Consider the following 27,529-nt stretch of genomic DNA (forward strand, 5'->3'; position numbering starts at 1 on the left):
AAAATTCTCTGGTCTGATGAGGCAAAGATTGAACTCTTTGGTGTGAATGCCAGGCGTCACGTTTGGAGGAAACCAGGCACCGCTCATCACCATGCCAATACCATCCCTACAGTGAAGCATGGTGGTGGCAGCATCATGCTGTAGGGATGTTTTTCAGCAGCAGGAACTGGGAGACTAATCAGGATAAAGGGAAAGACGACTGCAGCAATATACAGAGACATCCTGGATGAAAACCTGCTCCAGAGCTCTTGACCTCAGACTGGGTTGATGGTTCATCTTTCAGCAGGACAACGACCCTAAGCACACAGCCAAGATATCAAAGGAGTGGCTTCAGGACAACTCTGTGAATGTCCTTGAGTGGCCCAGCCAGAGCCCAGACTTGAATCCGATTGAACATCTCTGGAGAGATCTTAAAATGGCTGTGCACCGACGCTTCCTATCCAACCTGATGGAGCTTGAGAGGTGCTGCAAAGAGGAATGGGCGAAACTGGCCAAGGATAGGTGTGCCAAGCTTGTGGCATCATATTCAAAAAGACTTGAGGCTGTAATTGCTGCCAAAGGTGCATCGACAAAGTATTGAGCAAAGGCTGTGAATACTTATGTACATGGGATTTCTCAGTTGTTTTATTTTTAATAAATTTGCAAAAACCTCAGGTAAACATTTTTCACGTTGTCATTATGGGGTGTTGTGTGTAGAATTCTGAGGAAAAAAATGAATTGAATCCATTTTGGAATAAGGCTGTAGCATAACAAAATGTGGAAAAAGTGATGCGCTGTGAATACTTTCCGATCCACTATATCTATCTATCTATCTATCTACAGTAGTTTAGGACAGGCCAGGTTAAGATCTATACATGAAGGATCTAATAAAATAAAAATGCGTAGTAATGTACATTCTAACCCAACATTTAAATGTAGAAGAAGTAACACTTTAAAAATAGCTTGGCTTAATACTAGAAGTATCATAAATAAGGCAAGTGAACTGGAGTTGTATGTAGCAGACCATAATTGTGAAATTAGAGCAAAAACGGAAACTTATCTAAAAAAACAAAGATAGGAATGAGTGTAAAATAGAGCGATACACATTTTTGAGGAAGGGTAGAGAGAATCAAAAAAGGAGGTGGGGTTGCCGTTTGTGTCAAACAGAATTTATTTGCAAGTCCTCTTCAGTTGGACGATGAGCCTCATCTTAGTGAGAACGTGTGGCTTCACCTGGAAAGCATTAAGGAAACAGGCCTTATTTTAGGAGTGTGTTATAGACCGCCTAATGCAGACAGTAATTTTAACACACATCTTTTTAGCAATATTAAAAAGGCAAGTTTACAGGGGGATATTATAGTCATGGGCGACTTTAACTATCTGAACATTAACTGGGATAACCTTGTAAATGCAGGAGCACAAGGTGTTTTTAGAAGTAATCAGTGACTGTTTTTTAACTCAGTATGTTAAAGCACCAACACAGGTTGAAGCCTGTCTGGATTTAGTATTTTGTAATAATCAGGATAGAACTGAAGGTGTAGAGGTGATTGAACCACTAGGGCCACGTGACCATAATATAGTACAGTTACCAGTTTTTTGTAAGAGTGTGGATGTAAAGATTAAAATTGTTAAGCTTAACTTTGGTAGGGAAAATTTTGAGCAGATGCAGCAAAGTCGTAGTGGAACAGGTTTAAGGAAGTTTTACATGTATTGCAGGACAGGGACATACCTCAATTTGAAATTAATAGGAAATTTAAAAAAGATCCGCAGTGGGTTAATAAAGTATTAAAAAAGAAGCTGCAAAGGAAGAAACAGCTGTATGAAGTGAATAAGACTGATAACTCCAAATTGGATCAAAGGGTGTATGAGAACAGGAGGGGCAACCATTAAGAAGGATATTAGGTAGGCTAAAAGACAGTTGGAGAAGAATATAGTAGATAAGGCTAAAGATGATCCTAAGTGATTCTTTCAATATTTTGGTAGTAAAGGAACAGTCAAGGATTAGATGAAGTGCATCAGGAACAGTAAAGGGAAATTAAAAGATACAGACAGTGAAATAGTGGATGCTCTAAACTTGAATTTTTCTGAGGTCTTCACAAGTGAAGAAGTGGATAACCTCCCAGCGGTAAATGGGACTACTAATGAAGTTCTGAAGGTTTTGGAAATTGTAGAAGTACTGCTGAGATTAAATAGGCTGAAATCAAACAAATCACCAGGACCAGATAATGTTTACCCTTGAGTTCTTAAGGAGGTTAGTGAGTACAGAGAAAAACCTTTGACACACATTTTTAGGAAGTCACTGTACACCGGTGAAATTCAGAAAGACTGAAAAATAGCAAATATTATCCCGTTAGATAAAAGAGATGGCCAGGCAGATCCAAGCAACTATAGGCCAGTAAGCATAATGTGCATCCCAAGTAAGTTAATGGAAGGAATTATTAAGGATAAAATTAGTAGCTCATGGCAAGTACAGGAGTTTTTCTGAACAGTCAGTATGGGTTCAGAAGAGGAAGGTCATGTTTTACTAACATGCTGTAATTATATGAGGAAGCAACAAAAGAATACGATCAAAGTGGAGCAGATGATATTATTTATGTGGACTTTCAGAAATCATTTGATAAGTTGCCACATGAGAGGCTGGGCATCAAACTAAAAGACTCGGGAGTTCAGGGTGATGTTTTTAGATGGGTGCAGAATTGGCGTAGACACAGGGAGCAGAGGGTGATGGTGTGAGGAACCTCATCAGAAATAGCCGATGTTAAGAGTGGTGACCAGCAGGGGGCAGTGGTGGGGCAGCTACTATTTTTAATGTATATAAATGACTAGCAGGAGTACCCGGCGTTGCCCAGGAATCTATAATCGGTGAACTTCCCAAATGAAAGAAACAGAACCTAGAAATAGAACAAAGATTTTTCTGATTGACATTTTATTGTAAGTTCCTCCACTCTGGATTCTGTGTGCTATGGCATTTCAGACGCCCTTATAATAGACGTTGTTGTGGCATCTGAAGTGGACCTTCCAATTCTATGTCTTTTTTTCGGTGACATCGATATATTAGTAAAAAGTAGGACAATTATAATGTGTTACATGGTATTACGTACAGTATTAGCACCAGGGTGAGATGAATTTACGTTATTTACAATACGGTGGAAAGCGAACAAATAGTAGCAGTCAGTCAGAAAGAGCAACACTGAAATCGTAAGCCGCTGAGAAAGAATGGAGGGGAGGGGTTCTGTGTTTGTAAGGAGCGTCTGTGTTGAACCGTGATGCCATCTAATGGACGTTGGCGATGGTAACTACAGAGAGAAGTGACATACAACCGGTGCTGTGGTTGGGGAAAATGGTGGGGGAAGGATGCTGTCTTTTTAAGGCGAGTCTGTGTTCAAATGTGCTGCCATATAACGGATGTTGGCGAATGAAATACAGCACTGTCAGTCACGCGTGTGGGAGTGTGACATGCGTAAACGCGGGTGTGTGAGCCGGTCACGCGCACTGGGTCGTTGACGTTGTATATCCGTACAGCAGTTCCTCTTCACCCAATGAAAGCAGTCGGCCTTCTCATACTTGGACACTTCTGCCATCTCTTGGCAATTTAAAGAAACATGGGTAAAGAGCAATGCACAGCGACCAAAGCTGCTGCTAGATGGCACCGCGGTGAAGTTCTTTTGCAACATGAGGCCATCTTAAGTATGGGGACATGTGCCGAACGTGTCGGTGAAAAGGTGCCCTGTGGTTCACCACAAACATTTTTCCCAACCAAACATACCCCATGACCTCCTCCTGGTCACAAAGGAGTCCCATGCCCAGTGTGGTGGCGATCGGACGCCCGGTGCAGCTTTGTATGGAGGACAAACAAACACACATACATACACACCTCGACTCTGCTTTATATATTAGATTTAGATGGGAATATTAGTAATAAGCTAGTTACGTTTGCAGATGACACCAAGATGGGTGGAGTGTCAGATAATCTGGAATCCATTAAATCCTCACAGAAGACTAGGCTGAGTCCAGGGCTACAGGGGATGAATTATGAGGGGGGAAAAATAAAAGAGCTGAGCCTTTAGAGATTAAGAGGAGACCTGACTGAAGTGTTTAAAATTATGAAGGGAATTAGTCCAGTGGATCGAGACGGTGACTTTAAAATGAGATCATTAAGAACACGACGACACAATTGGTAACTCGTTCAGGGTAAATTTCACACAAACAGTAGGAAGTTTTTCTTTACACAAAGAATGATAGACACTTGGAATAAACAATGAAGTAGTGTGGTAGACAGTAAGACTTTTGAGACTTTCAAAACTCGACTTGATGTTTTTTGGAAGAATTAAGTGGACAGGACTGGTGAGCTTTGGTGGGCTGAATGACCTGCTCTCATCCAGATTTTTCTATCTATCTATCTATCTATCTGCCCCATTGACACAGATATCGAGACCCTTTATTTCAGATCGGTCAAAGCCACCCCCAGAGTGATTCCAGCCTGTGGTCTTCTTGGGTTCAGTACCAGTGGAGGCCCATTTGGAGCCCTAATTGCCCCATAACTGTATTATTAGACCTTGACGACCTAGCGGGGTTGCCCCCCTCAGTATCCACTTCAGTACCACAAACATCGCAGACTTTAAGGAGCATGCACCCCTTAGTGTACCCCTTAGTGTAGTGGCCGCTCTTTTACTTTTATTAATGGCGCCTCGCAGATGACGGTGTCACCTAATGGAGTGACCAGCTCTGCCTGGCCTTGATTTGAAAAGCTCCACACAAACGGATTTGAGGATTTTCTGCCACTCTTCTCTGCAGATCCTCTCAAGCTCTGTCAGGTTGGCTGGAGACCATCAGTGTTCAGCTCTTTTCAGGTCTCTCCAGAGATCTTTGATTGTATTCAAGTGGATGGGCAAGTCAAGAACATTCCCAGAGATGCTCCTCTTGAGTTGTCTTTCCTTGTCATTGTCTTGTTGGTAGGAGAATCTTTGGCCCAGTCTGAGGTCCTCTGTGGTTTGAAGCAGGTTTTCTTTAAGGTTATCTCTGTCCTTTGGTCCATTGCTATTTCCCACAGCTCTGTCTAGTCTTGCAGTCCCTCCTGTTGAATAACAGCCCCATCATTAGAATGATATTGTACAGGCGACGAGTTGCGTCTGATTTCCTCCTGACATTAATCTTGGTTTCACCACACCAGATAATCTCATTTCTCATAATCTGAGAGTCCTTTAAGTGGCTTTTTGCAGACTCCACTTGGGCTTCCATGTGTCTTTTACTGAGGAGTAACTTATATGGCCACTCTGTCATAAAGCTGAGATCTGTGGAGTGTTGCAGTGATGGCTCTCCCTCTGAGTGTTTCATTCATCTCCGTATAGGTCGGCCATAGTTACCATCAGGTTCTTGGTCAAGGCCCTACTCTGCTGATTACTCAGTGGCCACCTCTAAGATGACCCATCGTAGTTCCAAACTCCCTTCATTTAAAAATTACAGAGGCTGCTGTGCCCTTAGGAACCTTCAATCTTGCAGACGTTTGTTTGTCGCCTTTCGGAGGATTTGGGCCTCGGCTCAGTCCTGACCCTCAGCTCTGCAAGCAGTTCCTTCAACATCATGGCTTGTTTTTTGCTCAAGTGTGGACTTTCGGTAGACGGGCGTTCGCCTTTCCTAATCCTTTCCAAGCATTGGAATTGTCCATAGGTGGACTCCAAACACCTCGGTGATGATTCATAAAATGGGATACCCCTGAGCCTAATATTGAAGTTTCATAGTCGAGGTTCTTATTGCTTGTGCTTAAATGTCATAGAAAGTCTTACAGAGCTGGAAATGTATGGAATCCGACTGCTCTGACGTGGTATGGACAGACGTAAAATAGAAGTCTCCCTGTAGGGAATTTCTCATGAACGCCCTTTGAAATGGTAGCTCCCAGTGAAACAATCCGTGTAACACAAAGAAATGTCCACGTGGTGACTAATGTTGACCTCATATCTGTTTCAATTGTATAAAAATGAAAAGGTCAATTAGAAATTGACATTCTGTAGTCAGATTGCACTTGGAGCAACATGTCAACTGAATACTGTGGTCATCTGAGGACGTGAAAGGCTGACAACGGAAGAATTTCAGGGTGCCAACTCGGCCAACCCTGTTTACTTTTGGTCCTTTCATAAAAACAACGCAAAATGGCATAAAGAATCGGCAAAAACAAAAACAGTCGCGGTGTAAGAAGAGTGGCTGCAACTAGTCCAGCTCTGCCGTTGGGTTAGATAGATAGATATTAAAGGCACTATATGTTAGAGAGATAGATACATAGATAGATTGAAATGAAAGGCACTATATAATAGATAGATAGATAGATATGAAAGGCACTATATGATAGATAGATAGATAGATAGATAGATAGATAGATAGATAGATAGATAGATGTGAAAGGCACTATATGATAGATACTTTATTAATCCCAAGGGGAAATTCACATAATCCAGCAGCAGCATACTGATAAAAATAAACAATATTAAATTAAAGAGTGATAGAAATGCAGGTATAACCGACAATAACTTTGTATAATATTAACGTTTACTCCCCCGGGTGGAATTGAAGAGTCGCATAGTGTGGGGTCTCCTCAGCCTGTCAGTGGAGCAGGACGGTGACAGCAGTCTGTCGCTGAAGCTGCTCCTCTGTCTGGAGATGATCCTGTTCAGTGGATGCAGTGGATTCTCCATGATTGACAGGAGTCTGCTCAGTGCCCGTCACTCTGCCACGGATGTCAAACTGTTCAGCACAGTGCCTACAATAGAGCCTGCCTTCCTCACCAGTTTGTCCAGGTGTGAGTCGTCCTTCTTCTTTATGCTGCCTCCCCAGCACACCACCACGTAGAAGAGGACACTCGCCACAACCGTCTGATAGAACATCTGCAGCATCTTATTGCAGATGTTGAAGGACGCCAGCCTTCTAATGAAGTATAGTTGGCTCTGTCCTCTCTTGCACAGAGCATCAGTATTGACAGTCCAGCCTAATTTATCATCCAGCTTCACTCCCAGGTATTTATAGGTCTGCACCCTCTGCACAGAGTCACCTCTGATGATCATGGGGTCCATGAGAGGCCTGGTCCTCCTAAAATCCACCACCAGTTCCTTGATAAGATAAAGATAAGAAGAAATAAGGTAGAACGTAGATATTCAACATAAGACCTTGATTGAACATGAAACACTATTGCACAAGATGTCATCTATTGCACTGCTGCATTGGAGGTGATTAGGTGGCATTCAGTGCCCTAATAGCAACAGGGTGGAAACTGTTCTTCAGTCTATTTGTCTTTGTATTGATGCTCCTCTATCTTTTGCTTGACAGTAACAGTTGGATCATGTCATGAGCGGGGTACGAGGAGTCTTTTAAGATGTTTTCTGCTTTTCTGAGGCAGCGAGAGTTGTACAGTTCATCTAGTGAGGGTAAAGAGCAGCCGATGATCTGCTGGGCAGTCTTTACGATCCGCTGACATGACATTCATTTCATGACGTTCACGTCAGACTCACAGAGATATGGAGACCCAAACAAAGCAGACATTTTCAGAGCTGCTTGCTGAAGATTCTTCTAGTTATCTGGCTCTACTAAGCTCTAGAAATGCTGAGAATGCTGTTGAGACTTTAACTGTACATTATTTTGAAGGTTTACTAATATATAATATATAACATTCAATGTCTGTCTGTTCGCTTTTCACGAGAACTACTTAACGGATTTAGATTGGGTTTTTTTTCTATAATTTGCTTGAACATTCCGGTTGATGTTGCAACTTCTCTCATTTCGCTTTGTATCAGAGTTCGCTGGCGGTAATGATTTATTTGCTCAAATCCGAGAAACACGCAGCGGGCCGAGGGGATGGACCTTCCTCATTCACTCACTCTCTCGTCAGTTTCGGGGTGTGTTCATTAACTCCACTTAGCTAGCGAACGAGAGAACAATTGAATTCAACTTTTGAATTTGATATTTAAAATAGTAAATAAAACCAAACTAAATAAATAAATAAACTAAATAAAATAAACTGTTACTTAGGTCTTGATGAGTTTGAGTCTGGATATTCTCTTAAGTGTATGCCAGATTGAAAAGACAGATTGTAATTCAGATTGTGGATTGTGATTTTGTGCTAAAAGGATCGTGATATGATTCTTTGGAAAGATCGCCCACCCCTAATTTGACTAATCAAATTTATGTAGGATTCATTAACCCTTTGGCGAGCTACTTGGAAAGGGGGTGACGAGCTCTCGGTAGCTCGCTAGCGACGTGTTGGAGACCCCTGGTGTATTGGCTGTCTGGGATCATCGAGGGCTTTTTAAGAAATGGGTCACAGATTAGTAAAACCTATGGAGAATATGGCAGTTCATGCTAAAGTCGTTCGGCCTCTTCTCGTTTTTTAGCAGTACGTAAAGCACTTTCATTGAAACACAACTGGCTTTCCATCCCCTAACCTAACTGTTTGGAGGCTGTGACTCGTTCTACTAGTTGGCCATTTGTTTCCGTACATAGGACTTCTGTCTTTTTATTTTCCTAAAATCAATAACCGTCTCTCTGGTTCTCTTTGCTTTTATTGCGAAGAAATTTTTAGAGCGCTGTTTGGTAAAGTCGTCTACTTCTCTGTCAACATTGCAAGTGACTGGAGCGCCAGCCTTTAAGAGTCCCACCAGTGCCGTGTTGTCTGCATATTTATAAAAGGTGACGAAGCCGACACTTGTTTGTGTAGAACGTGTATGGGAGACGAGACGTAGGGCTGCCATTCTGACCTTAATGGATTGTGCAGAGGAGTCGCTGCTGTTAAACCTCGCTGGCTGGGTGCTGTCATGATCAGGGCTGAGTCATGGGGTCTTACAGCCTTTTTCTATAGTGGAAGCCATTTTCTGTAACCGTTGTTACGGTTGCATTCTGTGTTTCTAGGGGCGTGGTCTCTGGGGTCATGGCCTCAGCAGATGGGTCAGCCGATTTGCAGATAAATCTTTCAAAACCCTCGTACGTAGTAATTCTCTGTTGGTGATCGACTTTCATGTCTTGTCTGCTTTTTAGATTCTTGCCTGGATTTTGACTGGGCTTCTTGCGTCTTGTCAGGGTTTCCATCGCTTTGTTTGGATTTTGTTCATTTTGTTTTGCCTTTTGCACGTATCTCCTGGTTAAACTCAAAAAATGAGTTATCTGCTTCCTGCCGAACCTGGACAGGTGCGATTTATAAGAAAATTAAAAAGGTTAAGAGAGATTCACTGATCTTGACTTTGCTGACGATGCTGTGATCTCCGCAGAGTCAATGGAGGCTCTGATCGGGGCTCTCGAGAGACTGAGCGAGGAGTCTGAGTGTCCGGGATAAAAACCAACATCCAGGCCTTTAATGACCTCTTGGGCGTGTCCATCAGCAGTGTGTCAGTCTGTCTGCAGAGAGACCTCGTCGAGAGGTTTACTTACCTCGGCAGTGACATTCACGCCTCTGGTGACTCTTCCTATGAAGTCAGTAGACGGATTGGGAGAGCATGAGGGGTCATGAGGTCACTAGAAAGGACGAAGGTCCAAGTCTTTAGAGTCCTGGTGCTTCTTGTCTTGCTATATTATTGTGAGACATGGGTGCTATCCAGTGACCTGAGATGAAGACTGGACTCCTTCAGTACTGTGTCTCTTCAGAGAGTCCTTGGGTACCACTGGTGTGACTTTGTGTTGCTCATGGAGTCCAGAATGAGGCACATGACCTGCATTGTGAGGGAGCGTCAGTTACGGCACTACGGCCATGTGGGGCAATTCCCAGAGAGGTGGTCTGGCTCACAAGACCCTCATTGTTGAGGACCCAAGTGGCTGGACCAGGCCAAGGAGACGCCCACATAACACCTGGCTGCAGCAGATGGAGGGTCATTTCTAGACTGCGTGCCTGCCTGGGTGGTTGCCAAATCCAGGATCCCGGGCTGCTTTGTCATGTAGTGCAAACTCCCTAACTTGACCTAACCTGAGAATAAGTGTGTGGATCTTTTAATCTGACTCTAATTTATTATTAATATTTAAAGATTAGTTTACTGCAAGTTATAAATTGATTATAAGTTATTGTATGTTTGCATTAGCATTGACTTATTGTTGTTGGTTAGAAAGAGAGGCGACTGTGGCTAATAGTCGCTTTAGTATGTGACCTCCGAGGTTAAGCGCCATTTGACTAGCGTGTGCTTTATAATAAAACCTCCGGGGCTAAGCAGCTTAACTTAATGTGTTACACTTAATTCAAAGCCTAACTATAATCGAATACTCGCAACAACAACAGTTGGTAGCACACGCTCATCGCACCTCACCACACCTGCCACACGGTGAACCACCTGGATTGGGACCCGAGTGCAGAGGTGACACCTCGGCAGCACACTGGGACAATGGGAGGTACTTAGGAAATGTGAACATTCAGTCTGTGAAAGATCAGATGTGGTTTGTGGTGCTTAGTATTATACAGGAACACACATTCTGTCACCACAGAATCACAGCACATAGTGGGTAATGGCTAAGAGCACAGACGTGTTACGAGAGATTTCCTCAGTCAGTCATTGTCCAACCCGCCATATCCTAACACAGGGGTCTGCTGGAGCCAATTCCAGCCAGCACAGGACGCAAGGCAGGAACAAACCCGGGGCAGGGCGCCAGCCCACCACAGGGCACACATACCCAAACACCAATGCGCCTTAACCTGCATGTCTTTGGACTGTGGGAGGAAACCCACGCAGACACGGGGAGAACATGCAAACTCCACACAGGGATGACCCGGGAAGTGAACCCAGCTCTCCTTACTGCGAGGCAGCAGCAGCGCTACCCACTGTGCCACCCGAGATTTCCTCAGAATCTCCCCAATCCTCATGGTGTTCCTGTCTGCTTCTGTCCTTTTGTACAAACTACTTACCCAATATGGAGCACCACTTGGCCACTAAACCCCGGCAGATCAATGGTTATCAAATGGAATGAGCCGAGACTCCTCAACTCCCAGGAACAACAACGACATTTATTTCTGTAGCACGTTTTCATACAGTTGGTGTACCTCGAAGTGCTTTACAAGATGAAGGAAGAGACAAGAAAAATATAAAAATAAGATTAGGCAATACTAAATAAAAAGAATAAAGTCTATCTATCTATAGTAAGTCCTGATAGAAAAACCCAAAATCTGCAGGGGTTCTGAGGCAATGAGACCCCCCAGCACCCCACTGAGCAGTCTACCTAACATCAATGATCTCAATCAGTCCTCATGGTTTGGTCTTCAGGCTTCACGTGAAAGAATTAGACGATGCTGGCCATGTGGCCTTCAGTCCATCAATGGAGGGACATCATGGTGCCCTGATCAGGTGGTGGTGGCTCAGATCGTCACCACAGAAAACCGGATAAAGAACAGCAGAGAAAGTAGGAGTTAGTATGGATTGTGGAGCCACCCTGAATGATCACGATAATTCAATGCATATACAGAATATCAGAGTTACACTAAAATGAAGCCGTGAGAAAGCCAAGTTACGATAACGAGTTTTTAGCCGTTTTTCAAGGTGCCCCACTGTATGAATTTCTCTCAGTCAGCTCTTCCTGATTTTAAGTGCATCACAGCAGAAGGCCACCCGTGGCCTCACCACTTCTTTTAAGTTTAGCTCTTGGAATTCTAATTAGACCCTAATCTGAAGATCTGAGGTTACGATTTGGAGTGTAAGGTGAGGGACATTCTGAAATATAAGATGGAGCAGATTATTGAAGGCTTTGTAAACCATTAGCGGTATTTTCAATTGAATTCTAACTGGCACAGGTAACCAGTGCAGTGACGCTAAGACTGGTGTGATGGGCTCGGATTTTCTTTTCCTAGTTTAAATTCTAGCAGCTGCACTCTGCACTAGTTGTAATTGATTGAAGTCTTTTTTGGGTGGTCCTGAGAGGATTGCTTTACAATAATTTAATCGACTAAAAACAAAGGCAATTAATTCATTTTTTAGCATATTGCAAAGTTATAAGGGATCTAACTTTTGCGATATTTCTTAAGTGAAAAAATTCTGGGAGGGAGGACAGAAAAAATGAAAAAAAAAAAACCCTCCAGAGGGCTGGAGAAAAAAAAAACTAAATCTGCAGGGGTTCCAAGGCCACGAGACCACCCAGCCACCGCTTGCCATTCTACCTCACAGCAATGATCTCAATCAGTCCTCATGGTTTTCAGGCTTCGTGTGATAGAATTAGAAGATGCTGGTCATGTGGACATGTGGCCTTCAAGCCATCAGTGTAGGGACTGCATGGTGCCCTGATCAGGTGGTGGTTGGCATAGATTGCCACCACAGAAAAAGAACAGCAGAGAAAGTAGGGGTTAGTACGGACTGTGGAGCCATGAAAAAAACGATAAATCAATGAATATACAGAATATCAGGGTTACACTAAAATGAAGCTATGAAGAAGCCATGTTAAAGTAATGTGTTTTCAGCTGTTTTTAAAAGTCATCCACCTTCTCAGCCTGCCGAATTTCTATCAGTCAGCTATTCCAGATTTTAGGTGCATCACAGCAGACGGCCGCCTCACCACTTCTTTTAAGTTTAGCTCTTGGAATTCTATGCAGACCCTCATTTGAAGATCTAAGGTTACGATTTGGAGTGTAAGGTGGCAGGAACGTGAAGCTAACGTACCAGGCTCGGCCCTGACGTCAGGAACCATGTTGTGTAACCAAACAGTTCTGGTCTCAGACAAAGAGCCACAGGCTAAACTGAACTTTGGCCGATCGTCTGAGGAAGCGTCGACTTTCTTATGCGTCTTTCAGGGGAGGACGACGTGATTGTCTTTAACATGATGGTTCCTCTGAGGCTGCCACATCAGATGGTAACCTGGTATCTCACGTTTTGGTTTCTACTGATGCAGCGTCTACAACAAGCATCCGTCCCTCAGGTAAATTCATGGACGGTCAGTGAAGAAGACGTCCCCCTTTACACGCATCGCTCCAGCGTCCTACATTTCAAAGCCACTTTTCTTTTCCCGTCAAGTGTGTTACTCTGGGGTCACCCGTGGTGCCGAGGCCGAGCTGAACCGACGAGGCCGACGGCGTTTAGAATGTGGAACACGGGGTGCTTTAATTAAACAAATGCATTTCAATCATTCAAAACGCTCAACCTTAAGGTACTCTTTAATTAATGAAAATGCACCAAATTCCTCACATTTAATCACCGAAAACGCAGAAATTGCATTCTTTAATCAATTAAAATGCTGAAATTCATTACCATTTAATCACACAAAATGAGGAAATTGATTGACAGTTTTCAATTACAATAAATGTGAATAATAAAATGATCAGTTTTGTTTTTAATTACTTAAGAATTCTTTTTTTTCTCTGTTCACAGAGGCACTTTACAGGTTAATTTATCCCCGGATTGAAGCGGCTTACTCACGCTTGACAGGGTGGCTCCTGTTTGTCCCAGTTTCCCTTTCTTCATCTTCCTCTTCATCATTTTTTTTTTTTTTTGGAATTCTAGCAACTTCTTCAAAGTTCAGTTTGTGGAAGAGCAGGAACGACTCCAGAAGGAAAAAGAGCAAAGAAGCGAAGAAGTGATGCCCGCCGAGTCTCCTGCTAAGCCACCAGTGCCTTCCTCTGGAAAAAAGGAGAAAGCTGCCAGTGGTAAAGGTGAGGATGGTTTGATTTTGTGTAGGGCAGACTGCTGCCCCCCCAGCACTCACCAGGTGGGACGCGTCGTCATCTCTGGAACTGTCAATTCTTTTAACCTGACAAGCCCACCTAATAGACAGGCTGAGTCACAATGACGTTAACACTAATGGAGGATGTTTATGTCGACCACAGGTCGATGGAGAGGTCGTGGTGGACCATTGCCACGGCCTCCACACTCCCCTGATTTGACACCCTGTGATTTCTGGTTATGGGGTGTGCTGAAGGAGCGCATGTATGGCAGGACAGGTCGTGATGTCAACGACCTGAAGGACAGAATACGGACTGCGGTATTCACAGCTCACAAGAACTCACTCAGGGATCAGTTCACACTGATTAAAATGAATGGACTCACGTTCATAGTTCACCATTTCAATTCTGAACTACCGTATTTACTCACGTATAAGTCGGGTCTTGAAACCCAAAAAATCCATCATAAAATCAGACCCCGACTTGTACGCCCGTTCAAAGTTACGACACTTACATTTTTTTTTTATCATCTTCTTGTCTCCTCCAATCTCGCACCAGTTTCTCAGACACATCAAATTTTGTTGCAGCAGCTCAGTTACCAGTTTCTTTCACCACTTCAATGACTTTTAATTTCACACCAGCTTCATATTTTCTTCTGATCGAACGCTCCATCGTAGATCAGGGATGCTCTTATGATGAAGGTGTATGAGGGTGTGAGATACACAAAACACAATTCAGTGCTAACGTCGCTTCAGAAGAGCTCAGGTATTACCGTGTGGTCGACACAATACATAAAAAAGAGGCCGTGTGCCCCGTGGTTACTCTCTCGGGTGGGCGTTAACAAATCGTAATCTCTTGGACCAATAGCGGGAGTTTTCCACATTCGACTTCTACGTCCAACATTATAAAATACCGGAAATTATACGATGAAATCCCGACTTATCTGCGGGAGAACTTAAATGTGAGTATATACGGTAATTCACGTTCAGTTCATTTTGTATTTTTTAACGAGTGAGAATCAATGACCCATGAGTTTACTTTTTCAGTTTGCATGCCTTATATTATAGGACATTAAGGTGTTCTTCAATAAAGTACAATAATTATCCATCCAGCCATCCATTATCCAACCTGCTATATCCTAACTACAGGGTCACGGGGGTCTACTGGAGCCAACACAGGAACAAACCCCGGGCAGGGCGCCAGCCCACCCCAACAACAATTATGACGACTTTTTATATTTAAATACACTTTATTGAGTTATACCCTGGCACAAACATGTATAATCATATATGCAAATATCCTTCCGGTCAAAAAAGAAATTAAATAGATGCACTTAGAAATTACCGCTCCACTTCCAACCGTGTGACACAAATGGTGACTGTGGGAGCAGCGTGCAGGTGAACTAACCTTTTACTCTGCCGGTCAAAATTCGCGCCACAGATTGCACGTCCAACCGGGAAAAATATAAAGTGGCCTCATGAAGTACAACGTTTTCCTAAAAGCGAAAGCGGAGCCTCACCTCGTGCTGGTGTCAGCGGCGGTGCAGCTTAAGCACAAGCAGGCAGACACAGACAGGGCCGATTTGGTTTTATGTTATTTTTTCCGAATACAAATAGATGGCAAAAAATTCGTACGAAATAAATATTTGTAAAAATCCACTATTTGTGCTTACCCGAATATCGTATTCAGAGTCGTCTCCACCCCTACATTACAGTTTAACGTGGACCTAAACCCGATCCAGAATGTCACCTAACACTGAACTCGCTCTCGTTCAAGTTCTTCACTTGCAAATACGATACGTTAAGTTCTTAGAAAAACGAGTTTGTTCAATGAAGGCGTCTTTTGAACTCGTTCGTACACAACACTGGTGGTGACATCTGTTCTCCAAGAAATGTGACTCCGAGCTGTAAATGGCACCGTTGCTTCTTGGTTTTTGTGCGTTGAACTTGATGGCTGACACGTTGAGACTTTCCTGTAAATCATCTTGCACGTATGAAGTCTGCTTTGTGAATAAATTGTTCCCACCATTCGAATGTTAACATAATTTTGACTCGCCCTGTAGTTTGGGGGTTCACTGCGGGTGGGCATTTTAGGAGCAGCGCTGGCTGCATGGCAAGAACAAAACCCTGGAGAGGGCAGCATTCCCTCACAAGACTCTTTCTTTAAATCGACAGCAGTGTGTTTTAAATTAAGAGGAATGTGTAAAAGTAGACTCACCTGCTGCTTTTCGTTTGGAAGAGTTACAGCAGCTCAGGAGCCCACCTGAGTATGGTATGCCAGTACCCTGTGGGGCGCGCCAGTTTAAAGTCACCCTGACACCTGTTTGTTTGTTTGCCATAAAACGAGGCAGATGTCGAGTAATGGAGGTGGCGGCGAGAAGAAACGTCAAAAAGCGGTCGGGGAACACACGGCACCTATAGAAATATTTTCACCTCTCAGAGATGACGTTTTATTGTTACACAACTTTGAATCGCATTGGATTGAAGAATTTGGACCATCGAGAAAAGCACAGAGGCAGCAAACGGGGGTCTCAAGATGGCAGTGGTGGAGGAGAAGGAGAAGTGAGGCCCTGGGCTGATGTTAACTCGGACAAAAGGTGAGGAACAATCTGGATGAGAACAGGACCTTCAGCCCGACACAGCTCACCAGTCCTGTCCACTTAATTCCTCCAAAATACCATCAAGTCGAGTTTTGGAGGTTCCTAAAGTCCTGCTGTCTGCCACACTACTTGGTCACTTAAGTGTCTGTGGTTCTCTGTGTGAAGAAAAACCTTCCAATGTTGGTGTGAAATTTCCCCTTCTCAAGTTTCCAACCGTGTCCCCGTGTTCTTGATGAGCTCATTTTAAAGTCACCGTCTCGATCCACTGGGCTGATTCACTTCATCATTTTAAACACTCCAGTCAGGTCACCTCTTCAACCTGTCGCTCTCTGAAGGCCTGATCAGCTTCTGCTGGGTCACACGGGCGAGGGTGTATGAGGCTGAAAGACCCCAAGTGCCCAGTGACCCGGGGCTACGTCACTGATGATGCATCTGAAGATGTGTGTATGAAGGCCAGAATGGAGGTGCCCTCACAAAACTGCACCATGGGAGAAAGTGATTCATTGTTAACCACAAAAAAAGAAATGTGACCATTAGACCTCTTGGTCTCGGTGGACTGAGCGCACCACGTGGTCTCAAAATAACAGGTCACTCTAGTTGTGTGTGTTCGCTGGCTCCTGCTCATTTTTTCTTTTTTCATGTCTCCTTTGTTTATTTTAAAGTACTATTTGTCTTATAGTTATTGTAATTATGCATTTTTTTGTTTATGTTGCCTTGTGAATTTATTCTGTGGATTATGTGTTCTGCAGTGGGCTGGCGCCCTGCCCGGGGTTTGTTTCCTGCCTTGCGCCCCATGTTGGCTGGGATTGGTTCCAGCAGACCCCCGTGACCCTGTAGTTAGGATATAGCGGGCTGGATAATGGATGGATGGATTATGTGCTGTTCTCTTATGCTCGTCGTGGGTGGAGCCGAAAGAAGCTGAGGCACTCTGATGTCACTGCTGAAGGACCGCCCCCTGCCTTTATATTCTGAAGCCGACAGCAGACCCTTCACTGGTTCATTGAGTGTTGTAAAAGGCGCTATATAGGCGCCTGACCTGACACGGACTTACACCGGAGGCACGTATAAAAACCAAGAAGTTTTGATTTTCCTTCACCTGTGGGGCATCTCTTCCCCGTGATCCCCACAGGCACAATGCAGTCCCAAGTACACCCACCAAAACACACCACACCTCTTTCTTCTTCTTCTTCCACCACTCCTTTAACGTTAACGTTTGCAGTGCAGCAAGTCTGTCCGGTTGATATGGCTCTTAGATTTATTTGCTTCTGTTCTTGTTTTTGTCTTTTTTTTTACCTTTGACTTGTGTATTGGCACTTCCAAAAAGCCTTTCATAGAGTCCCACACTGAAGATCTCTCTGTTATCTGCCATTTGGTATGGGATTCGTAACGTCTGTGATGCGCCATCTGTTGGATAACAGAGACGTAGCACCCAGACGGACTCCCAGATGTGTCCTTTTATTAAGCTGCTTCCAGTGTCCATAGTAAACTTGCCAAATTTGCAGATAACACTAACATTGGAGGGATGGTAGACACTGAAGACAAAGTGTCACACACGTGTGCATAGGAGGCAGCTGAAGGGCTTAGAGAGGACTGATTATACATCTGCCCGGGGTTGCGGGGTACGCTGACGCTCTTTCTAAGTTCCCTACAGGTCTTTCCCGGGAAATCCCACCAGGAGCCACCACCAAGAAGCGGGACACACTATTTCCGGTCCCGGCCCCGAGGATGACATCACTTCCGGCCCCGAGGATGACATCACGTCCGGCCCCGAGGACGACATCACGTCCGGCCCCGAGGACGACATCACGTCCGCCCAACGTCCTATAAAGCGTCCCGCCTTTGCTCTGGGAGGCAGTTCTGTTTTGGACTCTGTCGTGTGAATCATTTGCTTTTGCAGCCAGGAAACCGCATTAAACGGGTGGCTGCCCCAAACCTTGCCATGCCTCGTGTCTCTTCTTATTACAGCAGCTAAAACAACTCGGAATGACTTGGACACGAGAGGGGGTTATTTTTTTCACAGTGACCCTCGGACACATTCCAACACATAGCACTCTTTGGATAGGAATTTTAGTGCACAGGAATACAAACAAACGCTGCACGGACCGACCAGATTTAATGACAAACCTCCACAAAGTGATGGCTTACTGTATGTGGGCCTGGCATGTGCCCCTTGTGCTCAGGTGGGTTTACACATTGGCCCACGCTGAGTGGGGCAGGGATTGCTCCTGCCCTGTGCTCACTGCTGCGAGGATAGGCCCAGTCTCCCTAGGGTGCTGTAAAGGAAAGATGGATGACTGCCCATTTTCACCGTGGAGTTACATTTAATTGTCTGCTCCAATGTACTGATAATCAATGATCAATAATCATTAAAGCAATCAAAACAGAGTCTTCTATGTATTTGATTAATACACAAATAACACAAATTTTTGGTAAGTTCAGATTTTTTTTCATCTTTACAGCTAAAAAGGGCAACATTTCTGAGAAGCCCATTCCTCCGGCCGAGCCTCAGGAGCCCGTGCTGCGGGGCAGCGAGGCAGTTGGGTCCGTTTCACTCGCCGTGGCCAAAGCAGCAGCCACCTTAAGGAGCGTCCCGCTTTACAAGCACATAGCCTCACTGAAACAGCCTCAGGTTTGTGCAATTTCTTTAAATTATGGCTTCAAGATCTCCTCCCTTTTAGTGTATGTTGGGCAGTTTACTTAAAATGACCCTTTTTTCCCCCACCATAATCTTATACAGGTGTCTATAACATGTGGCTTTTATTCTTCCTGTACAATAAATATAGCAATTTGGACAACAGGCATTTTATACATATATCTTGTTTATTTATTTTTCAGCAGCCTGTGAGTGAATTGAATATTCCATTACCAATGATAACCGTCATATCTTGTGGAAAATTATCCCCTGGGAAACTCAATCTGATGAAGGAAGTGATTGCAATCCCAGCGCCTGGGCTGACATTTAAACAAGTAAAGAAAGCCACAGGCACTTTGAATGGTATAAGGGCATGTGGGCGGGGCGTGGCGTGGCATTGGAGACTGGGCAGGTGGGCGGGGCATGGCATTGGAGACTGGGCAGGTAGATGGGGCATGACATTGGAGACTGGGTAGGGGCGGGGCATGATATTGGAGACTAGGCAGGTGGGTGGGTGGGGAAATGCATTGGAGATGGGGTGGCTGGGTGGAGCATGACATTGGAGACTGGGCAGGTGGGCAGAGCAAATCATTGGAGACTCAAGGTATTGGATACATGGCAGGTGGGCGGGGCATAACATTGGAGACTGGGCAGGTGGGCGGAGCAAGGCATTAGAGACTGGGCAAGTGGGCGGTTTCAATGCATTGGGGACTGGGCAGGTGGGCGAGACAAGGCACTGTAGACTGGGCAGGCGGGCAATTGGGGTGGTGACTGGGCAGGGTGGGGACCAAGCAGGTGGGCAGAATGGAGATGAGACAGGTGGGCAGCTGGGATGGAGACTGGGCAGGTAGATGGAGTGGAGACTGGCAGGGTGGGCACTACTACCCATGACCAGTAAGCGAATGCTAAAAGTGCCAGTGCTGCTTTTCTGTTTAATCATATCATGTTCTGAAAGTCTAAAAGACTTTGTTTGTAAGTCATTGAGACAAAGATTTCTGCTAAAAGTTAAAATGTAAAAAGACTTTTCCATTTCCAGCAAAGAACGTCCATAATGAACATCATTATAATACAACTTGTTTACCTTTTTTGACAGGGTTTTCAAATGATCCGCCAACTTCAGGCACAGATGACAAAACAGTTGGACGCAGCATCCAAAGCCGGGGTAAAATGACTAACCTTCCACAGAAATCCTCTGTTTCATCTACACATTGCTTATGGTGTCATAGAGAGCCAAGGTTACCTGTGGAAGAGGTGCCAGTCACCGTAGGGCACACTCACTAACACGGTCACTTTGGAGTAATGTAGAGTTGGTGTTGACCCTGGCATTCACAAATGGGGAAAAGTGGCTGGGCCAGAGTTAAAAACTGCAAAACCAGGGTCTCTGGAGCAAATCCAACAAATCACATGTGATTAAATGCACATTGCAGACTTTCATGTAAGGGGATTTGCATACGTTGCGGTCACACCATGTTGAAATGACGACACTTTTTCTCCATGGTCCCACCATTTCAAGGCACCATAATGTTTGGGATGATTGGTGTCATTTGTGTCTATATAGAAAATGCTAAGGGTTGTCTGTCTGTAACACAAAATCTCACAAACTCCTAGGCTTTGAACCTTGAACTTATGACATGATATGCAGACTACGACCCACAAATTGAAGGTATGGGCTACCTTGGTCACATAATTAGGCTTCAGGTCTTTCTCACAGCAAGCAGTGGATTGACCGCCCTTCAAGGCTGACAGGAAAAGAACAGCGGCGACATCTGCTGACAGTGAAGCACACTGCGCAGGCCAATTGATCACATTCATTGCAAAAACAAGTCACTCACTCGGAGTGCAAGAAAAAAATCAAATGAGGTGACAGCGCCCTTGCCTGAGTGGCCTGGGGTTTTGTAATAAGTGCTTGAACCACCTCTCCTCGAGGACCAAGGACTGAGTGTTTTCTAGTTGTTAGATAAGCTGCTTCCAGAAAACACTTTCATGAATGAAAATTGAACACGCTCAGACACCACCGAGCATGCAAATTGTAGACTGGCATCCCATCATCTCCATATATAAAAAATCTGTCTGTCCACTTTACACGAGAGAACTACTTAACGGATTTAGATCAGGTTTTTTTCTATAATTTGCTTGAACATTCCAGTTCATTTTGTGACTTCTGTCATTGCGCTAAGTATCATATTTGGCTTGCGGTGCCGATGTATTAACGCAAATCTGAGAGCAAAGCTTCGGGCCAAGGGGAGGCGGGGCCTCAGGAGTATGGAGCCAGGCGGGGCCTTGGGAGTATGGAGCCGGGTGGGGCCTCGGGAGCATGGAGCTGGGCGGGGCCTCGGGAGTATGGAGCTGGGTGGGGCCTCGGGAGCATGGAGCTGGGCGGGGCCCTCCTCACTCACACACCAGCCTCCTTCAAGTTGCTCTTCCTCTCGCCACATGTTGGAGCGCACCTCACCTCTGGTTAGCTAGCAATTCCTGTTTGTTCAGCCGACATTATCATCTCGAGTAACGTTTGATGTTTCTGAGAGAGAGAGATCAGAGCTACGTTTGTTTTAGAGGGTACATTCTCCTACTGCCACGTGCTGTTCTCCCCACGCTCTCCCATCAGAGCTGAATATGATCAGACACACTGCCAACGTTTGACTTTAGGGTACATACCTTCCACTTGGCCACTGATACCTTGCCAACTTTTTCTATTTTTGCAAAAAGATCACCGCTACATTCTCACCCTGATAGCAAAACCAAAAATACTGAATATCAAGAGGCCCTCTGATACGAAAGCTATCAATATAAATTCTTCTCAATATAAGTTATTACATTGTTTTTGTATTTATATATTGATTTTTAAGGGGCGGCACGGTGGCGCAGTGGGTAGTTCGTTCCCCGGTTCCTCCCTGCGTGGAGTTTGCATGTTCTCCCCTCCGGGTGCTCCAGCTTCCTCCCACAGTCCAAAGACATGCAGGTTAGGTTAGGATTGGCGATTCTAAATTGTCCCTGGTGTGTGTGTGTGTGCCCTGTGGTGGGCTGGCGCCCTGCCCAGGGTTTGTTTGCTGCCTTGCGCCCTGTGTTGGCTGGGATTGGCTCCAGCAGACCCCCATGACCCTGTAGTTAGGACATAGCGGGTTGGATGACGGATGGATGGATGGATTTTTAAAGTTTGTCCTGTTTCACTACTACGCGGGCAGAGCCGCAGGGGACAGCTAGTCATATTTATATTCAAATCCCCAACTGGAGTAGCTCAGGATTACTTAGCGGTGGTCTTGTGTATGTTGAAGCATCTCTCACACACACACAAACGCACACGTCTGAAGTGAACTCTCTTCCTGATTAACGTTTTCCCTCACACTCCTTTAACATTTAATCCTTGGCTGGTCTCTTTGCAATGTTTACATGAAGTACAACGCTAGCCAATAAATAAGATGGACTCTTGGCCAATGATTTGGGGGTGTCTTTAATTCAAATCCTCGTTTGCATTTGAGCCCATTCTCAGAGTGTTTATTTAACCGCTAGCTAAGTAATCAACATTGGCCTCCATTTTAAGATTTGCAGTGCGCCATCTATTGGAATGTATTTTGTAATGCATGTAGTAAAAAAAATGCATTGCATTGGTCACTCCAACAGATGGCACATCACAAACGTTTGTAGGAATAAATTGCATTACTACAAATGTTTGTGATGCACCCTCTGTTAAAACGGCAAATGCAATGCCTATGTTTCTGCTGTTTGACATTCATAAAAGCAGAGTTTATGTTTGTGATGTGCCATCTGTTGGAATGACAGAGACATAACAACCAGACAGACGCTCAAACATTAGCCTTTTATTAAGGTGGATATTTCAGTAAATATGTGTTTGGGATGTTGTGAGCATACAACTGGATGATGACCTGACGTGTGGTTTATGTGAAATGAGTAACAGGAGATTTTTTGTGGACATTTTTGATATTATTTGCTGTTGGTCTTCATAGACCCCCGTTATGTCATTCTGTATGAATACATGAGGTTAAGACTTTTTGTTGGCTATCATGACAAAATACACAGGGTAAATAATATATACAAACCCGTTTTGGGTGGAGGATTCTTGTAGTTTTTTGTGTCTTATAATAAGCGACAGGCCCTCACTTCTTGCTCTGTTGCTGTTTTTCTAAAGCCTGCATCAAAAGCTCAGTCACACCTTGGCTCTTTACTACTGAGTTATGACCGCATGGAGCAGCCCCTGGACCTCGTCATGGAAGCCGCAAAGGCTCTGGAACTGACAGTGGGGATGGACATCCACCTTGCAGTGAACTGTGCGGCCCATGAGCTCGTGGATTATGTAAGTACAGGCCGTTGCTACCCTGACCGTTTGTCCAGGCTGAAGTGATCAATCCCAAATCATCAAGCCCAATGCCACCTTCCTTAATAGTCTCGTGGTGTTGCTCCATTGTTTGCTTTCATCAAATGTGGTCTCATACATTAGGACCAACTCACTTCACTTTGTTCTGGAAGATGTGTGGTCTGTTGTTTGTTCAAATGGGATCTTGCAACCCAAAGTTTTTTTGACATACGGACCCTGAATAACCTTCCTTAGCACTTTTAGGGTGGATGTTGAATTTTGTCGACTCAGGGGCAGAGGGCGATAAAAGCTGTAAACGTCGCTAAAACTCACCATTAATGTTATCGGTAGCCCCTCTTTACTTGGAGGACCGTTAGACTCGTTGACATGAGGTCGAATCCCTGCGTGTGCGTGAGTAGCGGAGAGTAAACAACGTCTTGAATGAGAGAGCGGAGCAAATGTACAAAGCAAAATGCTCCGTCGGTATCATTTATTTATTTTTTGCATAATATTGCTGAATCCGACTCGAACTACGATTTTGATGCAAGTGATCTGGAAACTGAAAATTAAACTCAGGTACCTGCATCAGCTGATCGGTCCCCAGATGATTGTGCAGCTGACACACCTATAGGGTGGTCCAGATCTAATTATGCAATTTTCATTACTCTATAACTTAAGTTTATTACATAGAAAATCACCCGAAAAATCCTGGACCATCGAGAAGTGTGCGAAACTAATAACACGAAGAATCGTTTTTGCGCCAAACTGGAATCGTTCCCACATAAATCAGTCATCCAGACGATCTGGATCTGCATACCGTATTTACTCATGTACCACGCACCCTCGTGTAAGACGCGCACTCTAATTTTTACAAAGAAAATCGCAAAAATCGATTTGCCCCGTGTTCGACGTGCATTGTGATTGTATAGGAAGTGTTTAGAGAGAGAGAGAGTGCGTGAGCGAGCGAGAGTGCAAACAAGCAAGAGAGAGAGGGAGAGAGCGAGCAAGTGAGCGAGCGTGCGAGCCCAAGCAGAACAAGTAAACATTACAGAATCACATTTCCTTGTGTATGACGCGCACCTGATTTTCTAATGCTAATTTTCTAAAATGTGTGCGTGGTACATGCGTAAATACGGTAATTACATCTGGACCACCCTGTATTACAATGTTCACCCGGAAGGACTAAACTGGCACTTGTCAAACTTTTGATGATTTTGATGGAAATAAACTGGAGATGAAAAAACAAAAGTCGGGTACCTGCGTCAGATGATCGGTCCCCAGCTAATCGTGCACCTGATTCTCCTACGACAGCATTCGCCTGGGAGGACTACATGGACGCTTACCGAACTCTGATGCAAATGATCTGGATATTAAAAACGAGAGTCAGGTTCCTGCATCAGCTGATTGGTCCCCAGCTGATCGTAGTGCTTAACACGTTCGTGTAGCTGATGGCAACAAGTCACCCTGAGAGGACTACACAGACATGGATCCATGGGAGGCAAGCTGGAAACTGGACTTCATCAAATGACACGGTGTTCTAGATGACACTACGGATTAGCAGCCCCACGACTACTTCAAGTTGTGTTTTTCCAGAAGTCGCCTTTCAGCTTATGAGTGATGAGACCCAACAAGCATGTAGTAAGTATTTGAATTCACATACTGTTGAGAATCATGGAAGACAAAACAGAGTGACAATTGTGGCTTGCCTGTACCTAAAGAGATGCGCTATGATGAACATGACCGTGAACCACCAAATGGTCAGTCAAATCGGACATCATTACAACTTTGTTTGAATGTAATGTAGAAACAAGGATTCAGATGCAGCATTTATTTTTTAATCAATTAATTGAATTTGTGGTCAGTATTACATTGGCCACATCTCTGACAGCATCCACTACTGCATTTTGTGACTCCAGGACAGCATCCGTCAGCACACAGCCAGAGTGTCACCCAGTGATTTCCGAGGCAGAGGTGTGTGTGCAGCCAGCGTCTGAAGATTTGCTGGGCACAATCGCACCATCATCGCATGGAGTAGTGTCATCAGCGTTTGTAATATTGTCAGAAACAGAATAAGCAGACGGTGGGTTGCCACTCGCCTTCACGTCACATCAACTTTGATATCTGACCTCTTCTTTTTTATTTTGGGAAGTGTGCGACTTTCTGAACTTGAACTTTCGAGTATCTTTGCCACGCCGTATCACTCCATAGCTTCCTTTTCTTGGTTATACCACTGCTTAAGCCAACAAACAGCACATTTTTCCTTGCCTCCACTTCACATTTGCTGAAATTCTTCTTTTTTTCCATGTGATTTTGCCATTGTCTTTTAACAAAACACCAAACGGAAGGTGATATTTCTATTGATTTGCATATTAATAAAATATGCAAATTCTGTGAGGCTGTAGGCGCGTGTGCATGTGCGTTAAATTTCATGTTCATTGAGAATTATAAAGGGGAAGTGCGTGGAAGTTGGCGTACGCACATTTGTTTTGTCCGTAGGCCATGTTTTACTGTGAATTCTATGCACATGAGGCCCTTGGTGTGCCCCTAAAGCCTAGTCGAATGGGAAATGCCCACTTTGTCCTCTAATGCCTTGCTCCCATTTTTATTTTCCCCCTGTCCCTCACCCACTGTTGCGTCTAAAGTTTAAAGGGGCCTCCCAGTTAGGTCAGTCAGGTGCTGTGGTCATTAATGCCGTAGTTACCTGAGGAGCCTATAAAAGACACTTGCCTGCCATTAGCTTCTTTCCTTGGCATTAGAATGTACAGATCTTTGTGCCGAAGGCCCCTGTCTAGTGTTTGTTTTCTTATAAACTCATCTGGATATTCTGCTCTTTGTTTTTCCCCTTTTTGAGATCTTTAACTAATAGTTTTAGACCTTCAGTAACAGTATGAGTGCTTAAAAAAACCAGAAGATGGCAACATAAAGCATGGATTGTGTTCAAAAGAGGATGCTGTGTCAGAGTCAAAATATACAGATGAGATAATAAAGCTACCCAAACACAGAGGTACATCGAGAATTAAAGATAAAAAGGGGTTCACAACTGAATATGAAACCTAACACCAGGCCTACTTTTTCAAGAAACTAGCTGAAGCTAAAGAAGTGAGAAATGATACCTAACAGAACTGACGCCATCTTTCAGCTGTCGGCTCCCACTGTGTCACTGATGCCACAACTGCAGAGATGTGTCACGTAAACTAAGAATGGGATGAAACAAAAATTTAAATGAAACTTTGCCAAAATATATCAGAACAACTGAAAGACCCTCTCAGTGACTTTCCATAATAAAAAAATCAGCAGTGGTCTCCGAGATTATAATAGCGACCCAGTGCGATTATCGATAAATGCTGCAGAGGTGAGGTGTCTGCATTTATGGAATGAGTTCTGTGATTTGCGTTGCTGTGGTGGGAGGACTCAGGATTGTGGACATTTTTGACTTTAACGGTGTTTTAATTATTTATTAAGACTCCATAATACTGTTGATTTTTTTTTAATGACAGTATTTAGTTATAAACTAATTATGACAACAATTTGTCATTTGAAATAAAAACACACTCTTTGTACACCAAGAAACTGTTGTTGCCGTCACTTGTGCTAGTCCATCCCCAGTTCACAGACTGTTAGATTACACAGCTGGGTGTGGTTTCATGTCCGTGGAAAGCATGGGACAATACATTTGGAGGCAAAGGTGGGATGGAATAGTGGCAGAGAGGGATGACGATGGAAAGACCAATTATGAACCTCATGTACTCCAGCCATGGAATGATGTAGAGGCTTCCATCTGGGCACTCTGTCATCAAGACCTGATCAGTGGAGTGCTGCAGGGATGATGGACGTTGTTCCTTTCTCCACACAGGTTCTCTGGAGCTCAGTCAGACAGACCATCGGGTTCTTGGTCAACTCTCTTAAAAATGTCCTTCTCACCTGATTGCTCAGTTTGGCCAGGTGGACAAGCTATAGGAAGAGTCAAGGTTGTTTCAAACTTCTTCTATTTAAGAACTATGGAGGCCACTTTATATTTTTATAGCCTTGCCCAGATCAGCGCCGTGACACAATTCTGTCTCACGGCCTTGTTGGTCGCATAGCTTGGGTTGTGAATCATCCACAGGTGGACTCCAAACATCTCAACGATGATCAATAGAACGAGAAGAACCTCAGCTGAGCCCAATTTCAGATGTCACAGTGTTTCTGAACTTTCAGATTTTTATTTTTAATAAAAGTGCAAAAATGTTTTCTAAAATTCTGTTTTTGCTTTGAGGCGGCACAGTGGCGCAGTGGGTAGCGCTGCCGCCTCACAGTTAGGAGACCCGGGTTCGCTTTCCGGGGGCTCCCTGTGTGGAGTTTGCATGTACTCCCCGTGTCTGGGTGGGTTTCCTCCCAAAGTCCAAAGACATGCAGGTTTGGTGTATTGCCGATCCT

At 44.3% G+C, this 27,529-nt stretch overlaps 1 protein-coding gene across 3 annotated transcripts in view; it reads left to right on the forward strand.

Moving 5' to 3' along the window:
* eno4 (enolase 4) overlaps positions 1–27,529 on the forward strand; it is a 76,550-nt gene that overhangs the window by 25,061 nt on the left and 23,960 nt on the right. For 2 of the 3 annotated variants that reach the window (XM_039737226.1, XM_039737242.1), the window contains exons 4-8: positions 13,416–13,564; positions 18,632–18,801; positions 19,008–19,139; positions 19,898–19,966; positions 22,949–23,113. In XM_039737226.1, the coding sequence (XP_039593160.1) occupies positions 13,416–13,564; positions 18,632–18,801; positions 19,008–19,139; positions 19,898–19,966; positions 22,949–23,113 (685 nt within the window). The remainder of the gene's footprint in view (positions 1–13,415; positions 13,565–18,631; positions 18,802–19,007; positions 19,140–19,897; positions 19,967–22,948; positions 23,114–27,529) is intronic. The other variant, XM_039737234.1, reaches the window with a different exon arrangement.

Source organism: Polypterus senegalus, chromosome 1 (genome assembly GCF_016835505.1).
Source record: "Polypterus senegalus isolate Bchr_013 chromosome 1, ASM1683550v1, whole genome shotgun sequence".
Taxonomy (NCBI): Eukaryota; Metazoa; Chordata; class Cladistia; order Polypteriformes; family Polypteridae; genus Polypterus; species Polypterus senegalus.